This window comes from Astatotilapia calliptera, chromosome 7 (genome assembly GCF_964374335.1).
Source record: "Astatotilapia calliptera chromosome 7, fAstCal68.1, whole genome shotgun sequence".
NCBI classification, from domain to species: domain Eukaryota; kingdom Metazoa; phylum Chordata; class Actinopteri; order Cichliformes; family Cichlidae; genus Astatotilapia; species Astatotilapia calliptera.
This window is the reverse complement of record NC_137428.1, coordinates 59776663-59793713: the sequence shown is the minus strand read 5'-3', so window position 1 is coordinate 59793713 and position 17051 is coordinate 59776663. Positions and strand designations below refer to the sequence as shown.

Below are 17051 nucleotides of genomic sequence, written 5' to 3'. Positions count from 1 at the left end.
TTTGTTCTTACATATTGAGATAATGTCCAAGATCTCAGTTAGCTCATATGAAAGTCAATACATATGAAAACGTGTCCTTAAAAACAAAAACAAGTGTGCTATCAAGCAATGTATTCACATGGGTGATCGCCAGAGTGATTAGCAGCTGTAATAACAGGAAGCAGTTATTGCAAAAGATAAAGAGAATGCACAAAAGGAATAAAAAAGATTGCATATCAGAACTTCCCTAAAACAAATTACAGTTCAATTTATGCTTTTACGAGGCTGGGAAATTTCTGTTTACATACATACATGTTGTGTGTCACACGATTTATGAAGATTTAGTTGTTGATGCCTGGTCCCTCCACGCGTTACATAATTTTTACAAGGCCACTGGCTTTAGATAAACATGTCACCTATAGCCCAGTTTTCAGTAAGAAACCTGGTAACGTTCAATTCGTGCACGCCCCGCCCTGAGCTCGAGGAGTCCCCACTCATCTTCTCTCCGGAGCAGATGAAGAAAGAGGAGGAGGAGGAGCCCCTGTGTGACGTAACTCCATCCCTCCCACCCCGTTTAAATTTACATTTTCTATGGGTCCTGACTGAGTGTATGTGGAGCCGGAGCTAACAGATTCCACAGGGAGACACACCTCAACCCCAAGAAGTGACCCGGAGACGCACCGATGTGGCTCAAACCACTTTGTCACTTTAAATATTAAACAACCCGAGTTGGACAAGTCGCGTCGGCTTCGACTTTGAGGTAGGTGTGTGTGTATGCGCGCGCGTGCGTGCGTGGCTGGAGCTCGTGCTGTTTTTCTCGTGAGCTTGCTTCACAAGTGCACTAACAAAAAAAGCGGCGCGGGTATAGCTAAGCGACCGGTTTGGGGTTTCGAAACTAGAAAGTGTCTAAGGGCAAAGGAGCAAGCCGGAGAAGAGAGAGGATGAGATTGCAGAAATACAAACTCTTGTTTCATTGTCTCCTTTTGTTGCGGCGCATGACTGTAGCCGACGGGACAGTGAGGAACAAACACGTTGAGGTTGTTGTTTCCACACGCACAGACAACAGTTTGGTTTTCTTAGAGCAGGTAGCGTTTGTGGCACTTGATACTTTGAGGAAACAGCAGAGGGGAAAAGCCTTTATTATAGTTCCCCTTCTGTATCTGTGTGAACCTGTGAGGGCTTAAAATGCAACCAATGCAAAGGCTGCATATGGTACTCCTGCTTTTAAGCCAGTTCATAATCCTTTACCCCAAAACCATGTATTTTGTGTTTACAGTTTGTACCACCAGACGTTTGTTTGTTTTTTTCTCGTTGTTCCATTTTTCTTATCAGCTACCATAACCTGTACATAGCACTTCAGTATTTACTGTTGAAAGGAGATCAATCGGAGAGACAAATGACATGCGAAGAGACCACATTTTATGGGTGACTGAATCAGTGAGTCAGACTCTGAGTGGAATGGGACAGGAGTGGTTAGGTCTAAGCACATGGCTTCATTCAGAACTGACAAACTGGCCTGTGCTGTCATCAGGCAGAACAACTGTCATGTGAGTGTGAGAGTGTCTATTTTTAAAGTGGCAACAGGTCTGCAAGTCTAAAACTTGAGGCATTTCTTTTTGATAGTGAATTATGTTTCTGTTAAATTTTAACAACAGTAAGCAAACAGGGCAAACCCCAGCTGGAGCTAGAGGGTTGAGTGTCTGTGTGTGCGCATGTATGTGTGATTGCTGGGTGGAGGCAAACTAGCAGCTTGGTAAATAGTGCAAAGTAGACCTAAGGTGAGGTAGTTTAACTCTGGCGATCTGATGTTTTAGTGAGAAGAGAGGCGATAAAAGCAGGTGGTTTGAGTGAGTTTGTCGCCGTTTAGGTGAATGGCTTCTAAGAGTGTGGTAGTGGGTGTTTGTGCTAAAGGGAGGGGAAAGTTTTGCACATGTGTTAGTCATTTGGAGGAGAGTTTGCGAAACGATTTACATCTGTTTTCTGATCTTTGAACCCCCTCCTTCCTTCTTCTCTCTCTCTCCTGTTTCTCTTACTAGGTCTGTCTTTGCTGTCTTCCCGTAAGAGCTGATGCCGTCACTGTGTATGTGTGCGTGTGTGTGGTGGGTGTTATAACTGAAAAGCTGCCTGCTTCATTATCATTGCACTCAAAGGAATTTAAATATGTGAATGAAATATCTGAGTTTCCATTCTATAATAGCAAGTGTCCATTAGTGGTTTGGTGCATTTCTCAGATATATCATTACAGAGTTAGAGACCATGTCAAGGAGTCAAACCGACCTCAGGAAAATAAAGGTGTTTGAGTCAGGAAAGCTCAAGCTCAGGCCTTGTTGGTGAAGACTACCTTGTACCAAATGTTTTTAAGCATTTAACCCTGTAATTAGCCTGTAAACTAAGAAAGATTTCAGAGGATCTCTAGTAAAGTCTTCAAGCATTTTTACCAAACACCACCTCACTCTGTCCAGTGCCACTTTTAACGTATGTAATATTATTTAAAGCTTTTCAAATGTGCCACAGTGCTCCTGTTTTGATGCTTATGTCATAGGAATACTTTGTTTTTCAAGATGTTTGCTAGAGTAATTTGTTTGGGTCTTTTGGTTTTGTCCTTTCCTAAGCAGGTATTAAAGAATATCAGCAAGTGTAAGGACAGTGTATTCAATCAGCCATCATCTACTAACTGCAATGATTAAATGACATTAAGCATTTGCTAAATAGTTTCCAGGCTTAAAGCCAAAATAGTTGTACTTATTCTAGTGTACTCCTCAAGGTTTAATAATAAAGTTAGTTCAGTGTCATTATATAAAATACCAAAATGTTTGGTTTGCATTAAAGGACTCCTTAAGCCTGCTTTCTTAAAATATGTTTTCTACAACTGTTTTAGAGAGCTGCTTAGCATTTTAATCTGGCTCTACAGTTTTTCAAAAACAATTTGCGCCCGTAAAGGCTGAATTAAATATTATGATGCAACATAAACACAAGTGATGCAATCCAAAAGCAGGATCGACGAAGGATCTTTCACTCGGCTGCAGTTTTGTTGCAGCGGTTTTACAGTTGGCTGTGTCACGGTTCAGGTGCCGAGTATCTTGATATAGCACTTGTGTGGCATGCACATCTGTGTGGGGGGGGGCTGTGGCAACTCAGACATGGAGAGACTTGTTTAAGCATGCTCAATACTGATTTACTCATGAAAGACAGATTAAGGTGCATGGAAAGGAAAGCCTGAAGCAGAGACAAGTTCACACACCTACAGCGATTCTGCCTCTCAAAGAATCCCATTGATTTTCCTGCTGTTACGCCAGAGCTTCAATCACAATAAAGCACCATTACTGTGCTGACCACTTTGCATAGCATTGGAGAATGGATGGCATGCACGCTGACTCTAAATGCTTTTCTCCTTGCGGCTATATCGCGATTGGGAGTCTGAGCTCAATGTATTGGATTAAGCTCATTGTAAGCCCATATCAAGATATATGGTCCTTTCTTTAACACAAACAGGAACATAGCTACACTTCCACAGTAGAAGAGATCCCCATTCTACTAATACTTGAAAATGACTGCGATTTCAAGGTGCGTATACTTGATTTTGGAAGTTTCATCAGGCAAAAGCACAAGATCAAGACTTCTGTCTGTAAAATATGCATGTATAAATCTATTTATACAGGCCTGTATAAATAGATTTATACAGATACATTTTACTTGACGAGCACACTTAATTGAATCAGAGAGAACAAAGCTCCTCATTTAGCCTGTTTTTTTGGATACCTGGGACCCTTATTGTTTCTATATGCGTGTGCCCGCACAGTCAGCTTGCACCCCTGTCTGTCTGTCTGGCTAACTAAAGATTGTCTGGTCGCTCAAGGTAACAGTTGTTTTGGGGGGTTTCTTTACTGGCATGTAAACAAAGGAGAACCTCCCAAATACTCCCTGGTGTGCCCTCCAGCCAATCAGATGTGAGATCCCAGATGGGCTCCGCCAGTAGTCGATGAGGATGGGCGTGCCTGCTCCATATGAGGAAAACAGCAGTAAAGCACAAAGCTTTGAATCTGGAGCAGGAACAGACAACAGAGCCATAACAAAGACTTCTTATTTCTTAGCCAGACAAAACAATTATATATTTTTTATTTTCCTGCATGTCTTTCACACCACTATTGAGACAGACATTGGAAATGTATTTTAAAGTGTGTGTGTGGATCTTTCTTATGTCTCAGTAAGGAGGACCTACATGAAATGTGCGTATATCTCAGCTGTGCCTGTGGTATATAAGTCTGGATCTTATGCATGTGTTGTGATCTTCATCTCTCCACCTGTTCCCATCAGGTCTGTACATATACATACAAGAACATGTGTCAGTGCCAGTTGTGAGCATATAGGCGAGCCTTTTGTATTTGACTAACAGGTGTGACCTCAAATTGTATCCCTTCCTGAAATATGCCCTGAATGCGGTTGTCAGCAGTTTCATTTTAACCTTTTGAAGGAGGAAAAACACCCAAATGTTTCTCACTTAAATATGTCAGTGTTTGAATATATTTAGGTCTCTGTGTCCATACATGTATTTGCTGTTGTGCGTCCAAGGCGATAATCAGTGTGCAGTTTCATCACATTCCCACAGCGTGACTCAAAGTGGTGTCTGTGCCTTTTCAATCCATCCCATTCATCCTGTAATCTGCCTCACCCCGGGGGCTCAAACCGTGCAGCAACAGGAGCCACAGCATGGAACAATTTCAGTTCTGTGCTTAACAGAAACTGTCTAACTCGGCATGTTTCAGTTCAACGAGAGAAAGGTCATAGCTAAGCATAATTACATTTTTAAGTAACATCTTAACAACTAATACATAATATTTTACCAGTATCTGCTTCATCTGATCATGTCAAGACATTTGAAAGATCAGGATACTCTTAAGAGATGGAGCTTGTGTTATCATCAGGCAAGACAAATTGCAGCTGACACACAAAAAGGAGTGGAAGATAACACAGACAGATAAAAGAATTACAGCCACAAGAGACAACCATTTTCAAGTGCAGCTTACAACACAGCCACAAAACTACATTAACAATTGCACATACAGTTATTGCCAAAGTGTATGCCAGTTTTGTTTGTTTGTTTGTTTTAATTGAGAACTAGAACCAGACAGGAGAAGTAAAATTATGCATGTTCCTCTACTTTGTTCTGTTCCGATAGTTGAAATTGTCTGATATAAAACAAATGCATTGGTGGGAAAGAACAGTTTAGTTCCTCATTTAGAGTCGGTATTAAAGCCTGATTTCTGAAGAAATATTTTCCAATATTGTAGTTATAATGAGAGGGTTTGACAAGCTGACATATATTGAGAGATATATTTGTTAATATATATAATAAATTAACCTATTATGCCTTTCCTAATTTTCGACCTCATGTGTACTGATGCAATAGTTGATGGGGTTTGTTTGTTTTTTTTTCTTCAACATGGACATTTTTTTTTTTTTTTCAGATAACGATGTCCTGTTTGCAAATGATCCTTACAAGCCAAAAGCTCGGGCTTCAGACTGCTACTCTTAAATCTGTATTAAGTCACAGAGAGGGGCCATTATTCTCTTTTATTGTGGTCATTTCAGACACATTGTTCTTGCTCCCAGAAAGAACTGTGTAGAGAGGGAGCTGCCCAAAGGCTGTATTTACAACAGTGGATTAACTAGGGAGCAGCACCAAGGCCCAGTTGTAAGCCCTTAGAGCAGTATAAGATAAGATAAGATAATAAGGTTTAATTTTAAACATGCAAAGCTCTTAAAAAATTTTAAAGGATACAGTATCTGCTAAGGCGCTTATTTATTTATTTATTTTTTTGTTGAGATAAAACCAAAATATTTGTGGCTCTGTTGTAGATTATTGTATATGGAGCATAAATATGCTTTCTAACTCTAGTTTGTTTGCAGTAAGCCCATATAAGCTGTTGTATCAAGTGGAAGATTTATCAGACCAATACAAAGAAGCTATCGATATTTTGTAAACTGGAGTAGAAGCCAAACAAAAATAATGTATTTACAGTAAGTATCAAGTTGCCAAAGAGAGTAACAGTAACTCAAATGCCCTGATTGAACCCTTTGGCTGGGAGGCGTATTGGTGATTTTTGTTGTCATTGTAACAGCCTGGTACTGACTTGATACCTCCAGTGTTTTTCAAGCACCCGACGTGCACAGACACATACTGCATAGCACAGCTCATGCCTTTGTCACATGATGCACATTATCCTTTCCTTGTGTGGGTGTTTTCTCCATGTTTGCACATCTGTGGTTTATGAACCCTAAAACCCAGATTGTAAATTCCCATACCCCTGCATCTCCCAAGTGACATCATTGTACTGTGGGAGCAGTCCGGGTGCTTTTGGAGGTCAGTACATGATGAGGCCCCTAAATTCCCCTGCTATAGACCCCCACCCCAAGGCAGAAAACACAAAACAGATCTCAACCCCCAAACTCGGAATACATTTGAGGAGCCCTTTTCAATCTCACTGTATGTTTCTTCTTTGTCGTACTTGGCTAAATATATAATCGCTCCAAAGTTGCCGTGTCTTCACCACTCTGCTCTCTCGGTAGCAATTGTGTGGCACCCTTTCTGACATACCCAGAGTCGTTGGTCTAAGCTGAAACTCTTGATGCGGGTGGCAAGAGTGGTATTTGCATTGAGCTCAGACAAAATCATGCCAGTGGCCATCTTTTCTTCTTATCTTACTGGCTCCTTTGCAATATGATGAGCACTACCTAGATAGTCATTTGAACTCAAATGATTTTACCTACAAATGCAAATACACAAAAAAAAACACACAAAAAATAAATGTGGGTATGTGGTATGTGTTTCAAGATGACAGCTTGAACGTGTTTGTAGGTACAGGAGAGTAAGCACGCTTGCCACAATGACTTATTCGTTGTCATGTGGTAAGGCTGTGAATTATCACGTCTGTACAGGGAGCCCATACGGGAAATTATCTCATGGTCACTGGTAGACCGTCAACTCTGTGATTGACTTTTTCAGTCACTTTCTCTTCACACTCACACACAGGGCCATGCTATCCCACCCCCATCCTCCCTCAGCTGTCCGTTAAAAGCCCATCTATCTCTGCGTTTTAATTAGGGCCTCCCCTATTTATGGCTGAATGGCCGCTTCATTAACAGAGAGGCTAGGAGATTCACATCCGGATCTGTACAGCTTGTGACACACAGCAAGGCGAGAGAGTCTGTGTGTGTGTGTCTGTGTGTGTAAGAGGGACAGAATGGGGTGTGGGGGTTGCTTCAGGGGTATTGATGACGTAATTTCCCCTGAGGGGTGGACCTCCCATCTGTGAGTGGAATATAGAGGATTTGTCCAAAGTAAAAGCAGACTATATGGGACAAGGAAGCAAGATGTATAAGATTAAATGTTAATTTTTTTTTATGGCCACAATCATATGCATCTTATTAAATGTTAATGTGTTGTTGTTTTTTTTCTTTAGCTCATATGAATCTACAATCAACATATGTCAGTATATATGAATATATGGCCTGAATAGCAATTAATATTCAGATTCTTTATCGTATTTAACCAAGAAACACAAAGTCAAACAATACACAGGCTTGGCTCTTCCTAAAATTAGATCCCTTTTTTTTTTTTTTTTTTTTTTTTTTTTTTGTTTTAACATAAGCTGCCAAAGCCTACATCAAAACTGGATGCTAAATCTCAGATCAGTGCTTTTCTTAAGCCTAACCCCTGTGTACCTTTGTACTGGAAATTGCAAGGGGGGGGATCTTGGCTCACACATGCTGTAGTGGGTGTGGTCAGCTATGTGTTCACTACCAATGACAGTTGATTGCCCAACCCCACCCTGTGGTGTGCAGATCTCTGGATGGTCTGTGCCTGTGTCCTAGAAGGAGAACGGTGGGGTCAGATGGCAACGCAGGCCACCAGCTGCTCTCCTTGCCTTCATTTTCTGTCTCTAAAGCTGCACCAGGAAGAGGGCCGTTTGTGACTCATGAAAAGCTAAACCATGTCATCGTTCAGTATGGCTGTCAGTGTCTTTGCATGCCCTATCTTGTTAGTCATGCTGATAGTCATCTACTTTTTCTTTGCTCCTTAATCATGTTCACATCACTAACAATCCCCTTCATTTGTCTGTTTTTTGTTTTGTTTTGTTTTTGTGTTTTTTTTTCTTAGAGTATCCACAGTATTGTTTTCCCGGCCAGCTTAACATCCCCTTCCATGCTCATTACTGTGCTCTGTTTTGCTTTTATTCTTTTAATGGATGCACATATTTGCGTAAGGTAAGGACTAAGGGTGAATATGCAGGCTCTAAATTAACTGAAAGAAGCTATTTCTGAACCCAACTCAAGAGTCTGATGGCTTTTGTTGTAAGTAACACATTTTTACATGATGCAATTTTTTCCCATTGTTTTCCCAAAGCTAACAATTTAAGCCACATTAACATTGTTTTTAAGGCTTTAATTCAGTGCTAAAATTATTTTAATGTTCTAGCGTCTTCACAAGTCCTGCATCACAGTGCTGTGTCACTAAATTGTGGGTGGTGGCTGATCGCCATGGCAACTTAGAGGCTGTTGAGAAATGAGTCCATATAATGAATGTAAGTCTGTGTGCGTGTTAGCTCATATAGCAAAGCTGGCCATGATGATGCAATTCCTTGGCACAATGCTGGCACTCTAGTCGTTCTATCAGCTCTAATGCAGCCTGCCACTGTGGACTACACTTTCTCACACAGTGCAAACACATTGAACTGCTTCCTCTTTTTTAAAAAAAATAAAATAAAACGACAACAAAAGCAAAACAAGTATCGCTTTTATACAGTGAGAAGAACGAACTTGTGTCAGCAAGATGTGAGTAAGTGTGTGTGTGTGTGTGTGTGTGTGTGTTTAAGCCTCCTCGTGGTTTTAACCTTGTGCACTACTGTTTATCTTTTTGTTGGCATTTTTCCTCACTTAATCAATCAGATATTCCCTGTTACTTAATCCAGAAGTGTGATTACCTACAACACAAGAACAGCTCATGAGGACAGCTGGGAGAAAGAAGTTTCTTTTTCCGCTTTTGCTTTTCTCCTTTCCAAGACTCTGTTCTGACCCAGTTTTCTGTTTCTTCTCTAGTTCCCATTGTTTTCACCAACTTTTTTTTTCTGTCTCATTTTATTGCTGGATGCTCGGATATTTTGAATCATATTAGTACTGCACGCTCTCTCCTGGACATCTTGGGGAATGGAGACTCATTATCTGTGTGTGTGTGTGTGTGTGTGTGTGTGTGTGCGCCTGTCTCAGTAGTAAGGGTGTGTCTCCAAAACCAATAAACACAGAGGGATTTAATGGGATTCTTGAAAAAGCAGAAAGTGCTTTTTTTTTTTTTTTTTTTAAAACTGTGTGTTGTTGTTGTTGTTATTATTATCGTTATCTTGAGATGTGGTGGAGTTGGAGGTGCACATATTAACACGTGCAATCTACTACATACATTTTAGTGGCTGTTAGTGACAATGTTATTTCATTCTTAACCCCACCGATGTGCAAAGCAGCTGCAGTCAGAGGGATCTTAAGGGACAACATGTTAACTTGTCTGTACCCATCTTAGATTTTAGGTGTGCAACTGTAACATGTAGCTTTTTTTAAAAAAAAAAAGAAGCCAGAAGGAGCAAATAAACATGCAGAACCACCGGTGATCAAGCTGACTTTAAGCAGTCCTCGAACTTGAGGTTGTAGGTCCCTTTTGAACTCCTTATGTTACTTCCCCTCTCCCCGGGGGCAGAGAGGAAGCAGGAGCAGATGTGTTAAACGGACACTGTGACAACACTGCCAGTCTGTAAGTTCCTGTACCCGTCCAACTCAGCATTAACAGAAGCCACCCTTTGATGTGCCCATCATGTGCGGGTTCACGCAGCTCCTGATTACAGCATCACGCAGTTCTTCCCCTTCTCACATTTACAATCACTATCACTATTTCCTGTTCCAAAAACAAATGCACTTTGACTGCCAGGTTCCTCACAATATTAGAGTCAGTGATGTCTGTGAAAGTAGTGGTAAACTAAACTAGTGACCAGTGTTATTTATGTTGCTTTTCTAAATTAGTTATATGCATAGGTTTGTGATGGCTACATGGGTTGGTAAACACAGGGTTACTCATCTGAGATTAGAAGGAATTGTTTACAACCATGACAACCAGGCAGGAAAACTGTACTATTACCAGCATATCGTATAATATTCTTCAAGGATGTTTCTGTATCATTTCTCTCTCTCTTTGTTCTGCACCCAGTGCAGCCACACACTAGGTGTTTATCCCAGGCTTCTTTGTTATGTAACTGACATCATTTAGCTCCTGGGGATGCAAAAATATCGACCTCTAGTGGTGACTGTAACTCATTGCGTCAATGCTTTTGAATGCATGTTTTGCCATTGTGTCTGGCACATGCAGTGTGATGCGTCTTTGGAACAAGTAACTGTGATTGGCTGTAAGATCAAAAGCAGCATTCTTTAGTCCTTATCAGTTGAAGAAACACCTGATTATGAGTTTGAGCCATTCGTCAGACCGGGAAACCACGACTTTATTGGATGGTATATTCAGACAATCATTTAGTAGTCGAGTAATTAATAACTTTACAGTTTTAAAGCTAACAGAGGTCGTAAATACATATTGTATTAATAAAGGTAAAAAGTAAAGATAAAGGTAGCATGAAATTTGATAAGTGAAACATTGTGCATAGTCATAAACTGCCAGAGGTGTGTATTAAAAGTGAATGGAACAATGAAGGTAAGGGAGGGGGCAGAGAGAGAGGGAGAGTGAGAGAGAGGGGGCGAGCGAGCGAGGGAAGGAGGGTTTGTGTGAGCTTAGCTGTAAAACAGACTTTGAACTCCAACCAGCTCAGTAGCAGACAGCTGTGCAGAACAAAGCACGACTCCAGCACGAGGCTTTACGAGATACCAATTAAAAAAGAGAGCCAGAGAGGGAAAGAGGACAGCGTGTTTTAATAGCTTTTCTTGGAGAATACATCCCAAATCAAAATAACAGAGATGGCTACAATGTTCAGATACCCCGTCTTTCCTCATCTGCAGGGTGAGTTTATCATTTCATTTTCAATTTATGTAATTCTTTTGCTTTAATTCAAACAGTAGCTCAACAGTGAAGTAGTGAGTCCTTTTTATTTTAGCTTGCAGAGTCGGTGTTTTAAAGAAACACAAGTATCACTCAGTGCATTTGTTGTATGTTTGTCATGCGGTTGGATCCTGGAATTTTTATGCGCATCGTTCCGAAGTTCCTGATTAGTCATTCTTTGAAGTGGAGCACGTGAGCCGTGAGTTCAGATAGGTAGATCGATAACAGTAACTGCTATAAAAGGTATGGTGTTACATGCATACATTGCAACTTGTGAGAGATATTGATCAAACTTGGAGTAAATCACAGCTTTAACTAGAGCACTGCTAAATGAAGAATTAAGTAAAAATATACACCGTGCTGACCCTGAGTACCCCCTGCTATTTCTGTACCGTAGTTTATAATGGTTCATAATGAGGGTTTTTGACATGCTGGTTGTGTGTATGAAAATAGGTGAACACTCCATTCGCAACTGTTGCTAGAAATTTCTACTTTATGGTTTCTGCTCCTTCTGTAAAGTTGACCAAAGCAAACATCTGTTCACATCTGGAGGAGTTCACAGATGTGACTTGGTTTTATTTCAAGCCCACAGACAGCTGTAGGCTGATTCTCTGGGCTAATTCTGTGCTTTAGTAGTTTCTGGAATATTTACATGACACTGTGTGTCAGAAAGATATTAGGCTTTTAAGGGCTGTACCCATTACTGTCCCTTCATTAATATGCATATGTTTCTTATATCATCCATCAAGGGGATGAAATGTTCCTCTTCACTCAGTGTGGAACACTTACGTAATTCCAGTGCTGAGTCCCTTCATCACTATAGAGACCAGTGAAAAACCCTGAGCTCATGCCAGAGTATCTGGCAGATGCTCATATCCTGATTTGCAAGAAGTATGAGATTTCTCATACTGTGTTTAAATCAGTCTCTCTTTTTTTTCTCTTCCCCCCCCCCCCCCCCCCCCCCCTGTTGATTTAGATCCCTGTGATCCTGGTTTGTCGCTGTCAGCAGGGAGGAGTGTCATGGCGGAACCGGACTATATGGACGAAGACTGTGATGAGCTCATCAAGCCCAAGAAACTGATCAACCCAGTGAAAAGCTCCCGTAATCACCAGGACTTGCACAGAGAGTTGCTCATGAACCAGAAGAGGTCAGCAGATAGAAAAATACCTTGAATCTCACTCCTAGCTGTCACTTGGTGACCACATGTGGTAAATCCAAAACATTTTTTCAGAGAGATTATTTACCTCCCTTTTGTTGATACCAACAGCAAGATTATATTTTATAACGGCAGTTAAGTGTTAAACAAAGATAGCTGCACCCCTATGCCTTTAATAGTCATAGCCATAAAGCAATATTTAAGATTTCCTTATGTTTAATACTGCTAGTATCAAGATAGATAATACTTTATAGTGAGAGGCCACTGAAGTCCAATAGTTTCTAGAACGACAATAAAACATCCCCGTTTGTTTCTGGGTGTAACACAAACTTGTGATAAGAAGGAACGGTTCCACATTCAGGATAATTTAGTTTTATCTTCACTAATGGAGGATGAGTGAATCCAGTAACTTTGCCACTTTCTGCTAATTCCTTTTTGTATCCATGTCAACGACACTGATGCTACCGTATGCCACTGCTGTCAGTGTGGTTGACTTCACTGGTCCATCTAGTTCCCAGCAGCAGTGTAATGTGAGGCTTGGGATATAAAACATTTCATAGAAGCTATTATATATAAAACCTTTGGCAAATATTGGTTATGTAAAAGTCAGAGATATATGCCATGGAGGAAAATCCAGTCGTGGCTACTGATATTACATGAAACAAAGGATTTTATGGGTCTGTAAGTCTCTGAGCATCAATCAGTGTATGCATACGTTTATATCTTAGCATGTTTAAATGCACATACATACTGGGGCCCATGATTGCCCTTTCAAACTCGATGTTTGTATTTTATCACACCATACAGTGCCAGCAGCTTTGTGCCTGAACTATAAATAGCTCTGTAAACACGCATGCTGGTGACAGCTGTTACATCACAGCAGCAGTTCTCCGGTCTGTCTTAAACCAGAGTGTAATGATTAAAGCAGGGCATTTAAGAATCAGGAGGAAACGGGCCAAAGAGAAATGAAATTCTAAAAAAAATAGAAAATAAAAATTTTCGGCTCAAACTGCTGCAAAATATTGCTTCTAATAGTCTAGACAGAGGATTTTGACAAGCATCAACCAGCTTTAAGGGGGAATAAACTTTAATGATTGTGCTTTTATCGTGTGCTGAGGTATAGAAAGCTGGCCTGCAAAGTGGATTAGTCACAGTGATGAAAGTGGGATGGTTGGATGAATGCATGGATGGATGCTTTTATCGTGTGCTGAGGTATAGAAAGCTGGCCTGCAAAGTGGATTAGTCACAGTGATGAAAGTGGGATAGTTGGATGAATGCATGGATGGATGCTTGTAACGGAGAGGAAAAAAAATATGTTATGTAACAGAGATTACAAAACTGTCTCTAGCTGAGGGCCTTTCTCTGCCTTGGCTACCTTAACTGTAATGGCACCTTCCTACACAAACAAAGGAATTTGAGAAATTCAGCCACCATGACTGGCCAGGCATTCTATCAGATGGAGGTAGTGATGTGTGGGATTTTGAACACACATTCCTCTCAGTCTGCCTGAGGGCATGCATTTGGTGGTGGGGTGTGTGCATAGGTCAGTTATTATGTAAACACTGCCCACGGTGAGAGAAGAATGAAGTCAGCATCTTTGTACTGTAGCCTGTCTTACTGCTGTCGCCGACCTTGGCGTCCACCCCTTCTGCGTGAGGGTACTTAAAATCAGCCCACCCAGTCACATCTTGGGCCTTCTGCCCTGCTTCAGCTCACTAAGAGCTTTCTAAGACCCTTACTGACGCAAAACAGGGCATTTAACTGAAGCAGTGACTCTTGATAAAACAGACCCTTGTTGTAAATTAACTCCCACTGCTTTTTGGAACACGGTGAGCTCAGTTATGTAATCGTCTTGATTTAATAATGCATGTAATTAAGGCAGTGCTGTTGCTAAAATGTATCCAGGTAAGGGACGCTGTGTTTTCTTTGAAGACCATCTGTGGCCTGTGTAGATTCAGGCTGTCATAGTGAAAGAAAAATCAGTTGGAGTGTTGGGTAATCTGCATTAAAGGTTTTAAAAAATTAAATCAGTAAAGGGCATGGAGATTGGATTTTTGACCAGGCACAGTATTTTTTTCCCCCTTCTACTGTGCCACTTTATTTGCCCTTAATCCTTTGATCTTTATTAGTTTTTGTCTGTTTATAGATGACTTCAATCCATCTGTTCTTAAATATCCCCACGTCCCAAACTTGCTGTTACCCCCTCAACCCCAAACAACATGTTTTTGTTTTTGTTTTGTGTGTGTGTGCATTTTTTTTTTCTTGTCATGATTTTGGAAGAGCTTAGCAGATTACATAATATTTTGCATCTTTGCTCCTCAGGCTTTCACTTTACTGAGATGTCTTCACCGAGTTGTGTAACAGTCCCACTGGTTTTGCAGTGACTTAAGACATTTTCCGTGTGTGCCGTATGCTTCCCTGCAATCATTCTTGATACTAAAAGACCAAAAAAAAGGCAACTGGGAAAGAAATAAACAGCCAAGTTCTCACCCATGGTTTCAGCCCACTCTTTCAAAGTCATTTCCTGTGCTGGCAAAAATCATCTTATGCAATTCTTTTTGATGCAGAGCAATCTGCGATTTGCTGGGAATCAGAACTTTCCTGTAACACGATTGCCGTGTTTAATCCGAAAGTCTAATACTAATCTGCATGTCAAAACAGAATAAGGTCATATATTACGCATGAATTTGCATGCCAGTCTCCTTCTGAATGAGGCTTTGCAGTGACATCAGCATGTGTTGATTGAAGCTGACATGCTGTTTCATTGATGGATTCTGCACAGGGGTCTGGCTCCTCAGAACAAACCTGAGCTCCAGAAGGTTCTGGAAAAGAGAAAGAGGGACCAAGTTCTCAAGCAACAGAAGGAGGAGCAAGAAGCCCACAAGAAGAGGAGTGACTTGGAGATAGAGCTCATGAAAAGACAACAGAAACTAGAGCAGGTAAATGATTGATGGACATTGTGTCATTTACACGCTCATAAATCCCAACGTGTACAATGGCTTTTTCAAAACTTTATCTGAGTTGCTAAGCTGTCTGTATGTGTTTTGGAAAAACTTGAGTTTCGTGTAAATGTAAATGTGAATTTAATGTCTTTATTCCTGCAGCTTGAACTGGAGCAACAGAAAATTGAGGAGGAACAGGAGAACACCCCCGAGTTTGTGAAGATGAAAAGCAACCTGCGCAGGACCAAGCAGGAGACCGACGGGGAGGAACGAACCACCTAAAAAAAAAAAAAACATCAGGGGTGGCTGGGTCTGGCTGACTGTGCATATTTTTGTGAGCACAGAGGCAACAGGAGTGTGTGTACAAAGGAGAGAGAGTGTGTTGTGTCTGTGGTACACGGTGGTGACCATGATCTTGGACCTGGCTTTCCCAACCTAGCTGTTCCTTCGTGCAGTGAGGAGAGAGACTTTAAAGAATAAAGACCCCCCTCGGTTTGCCTGCAATGGACCACCAGTACCCATACCCACCCAGCAGCACACAGCACCCCCCACAGGAGGACCTAACACATGTTACATGATTTTTTTCCACAAGGGCGAGCAAGCTTTCAAGGAGCTCTGAGGGAGATGCGACCAAACACACACACACAGACACACACACACAGGAGTATTTGTCCCCTATGTTTTTCACTCCTTTCTCCACAGCAAGCTCTCATTTCTCTTTACTGTTATTGATGTTGTCATTGTTGTTGTTTTTTGTTTTGTTTTGTTTGTTCTCACATTCAGAATCAAAAAAAGGAAAAGTGGACACTGGATGGACTCTTGAAGCTGTGTAATGTAAAAGCCAAACAAATGTGCTTTTATTATTTATGTTTGTAGCTTTTAGCGCTGGTATAGGGGAGGACACTTTTAGTCATTCTGTTTTGTTTTGGGTTTTTTTTTTTTTTTTTTAAGTTTGTTTTACTGCATAGTATATGAAGCCAGAACAGGACAAAGGGAGTGCGTGGTTGTGTGAAACACTCGAATTCGCTTTATTTTTTTAAATTGTACACATGCCATTTCCTCAGCTAATGCAATTTTGAGCAATAGTAAAACTCCCAGGCATGAGAGTGACTTTTCTTTATATATTCTGTTGTTTTTGTTTTGTTTTGTATGAATAAAAGTGTTACTTAATAAATAATTTAAGTTTTGTGAGGCTGGTCAATCAGAATAAGCCCTGAGGTGTGTGTGTGTGTGGGGTGTGGGGGGGCTGGGGGTGTTTGTTTATAAACAAACATTTGGATGAAGCCAGGAAATAAACTTGAATGTGTTTACACATAATCCACCCATCATAAACAGATCTGATATCACCACGGCTCCTGAAATAACGCCCTGATAAACTTCTTGGAAGCTTATCCTTATCATCAGCAAAACCATAGATATTAGATATGTTAAATTAGTTGGGCGTGTTCCAACAAAACGAAACAAAAAACGACCCTACTTTGGGCATAGAAATTTACATGCAGTATTATTCTGAGTGTGAAATCCTGGTGATACTCACAGAAAGAAGCAGATATTTGCCAGTATATCCCAGTATTTCTCTCTAAAACCTTCTTTTCATATTTTTTTTTTATATTTTAATTTGTTGCTGCTGAATATGTGGGCTTTTGTTTTCCAATTATTTCCAAGTGAAATGTGTTGAGGAAATAGCAAGGCATGTCTTAGAACAGTCTCATATTAAAAGGTCTAGATCTTTAAGTCACTGATTTGAATGTTTATTTAACTTATACTTCAATTAATGTCTAAATCTTGAGCATTGCTAGAGCAGCAAAGTATATAAAAAGTATTGGGACATAACCTACAATCCATTATTTGAGTCACTGTAAAGTAATGGTGTATGTGTATTTTATTATA

At 40.6% G+C, this 17051-nt stretch overlaps 1 protein-coding gene across 2 annotated transcripts; it reads left to right on the top strand.

The window, feature by feature from the left end:
• The first annotated feature begins 494 nt into the window (after positions 1–494).
• On the top strand, positions 495–16338 carry fam107b (family with sequence similarity 107 member B). 2 transcript variants are annotated; one of them, XM_026176090.2, is made up of 4 exons: positions 495–739; positions 12039–12210; positions 15002–15158; positions 15324–16338. In XM_026176090.2, the coding sequence occupies exons 2-4, from the start codon at positions 12083–12085 to the stop codon at positions 15441–15443; spliced, it is 405 nt and encodes a 134-aa protein (XP_026031875.1). In that variant the 5' UTR covers positions 495–739; positions 12039–12082; the 3' UTR covers positions 15444–16338. The 2 variants fall into 2 exon arrangements, with proteins under 2 accessions (XP_026031875.1, XP_026031874.1); XM_026176089.2 differs by lacking the exon at positions 495–739 and adding an exon at positions 10818–11023.
• The last annotated feature ends 713 nt before the right edge of the window (positions 16339–17051 follow it).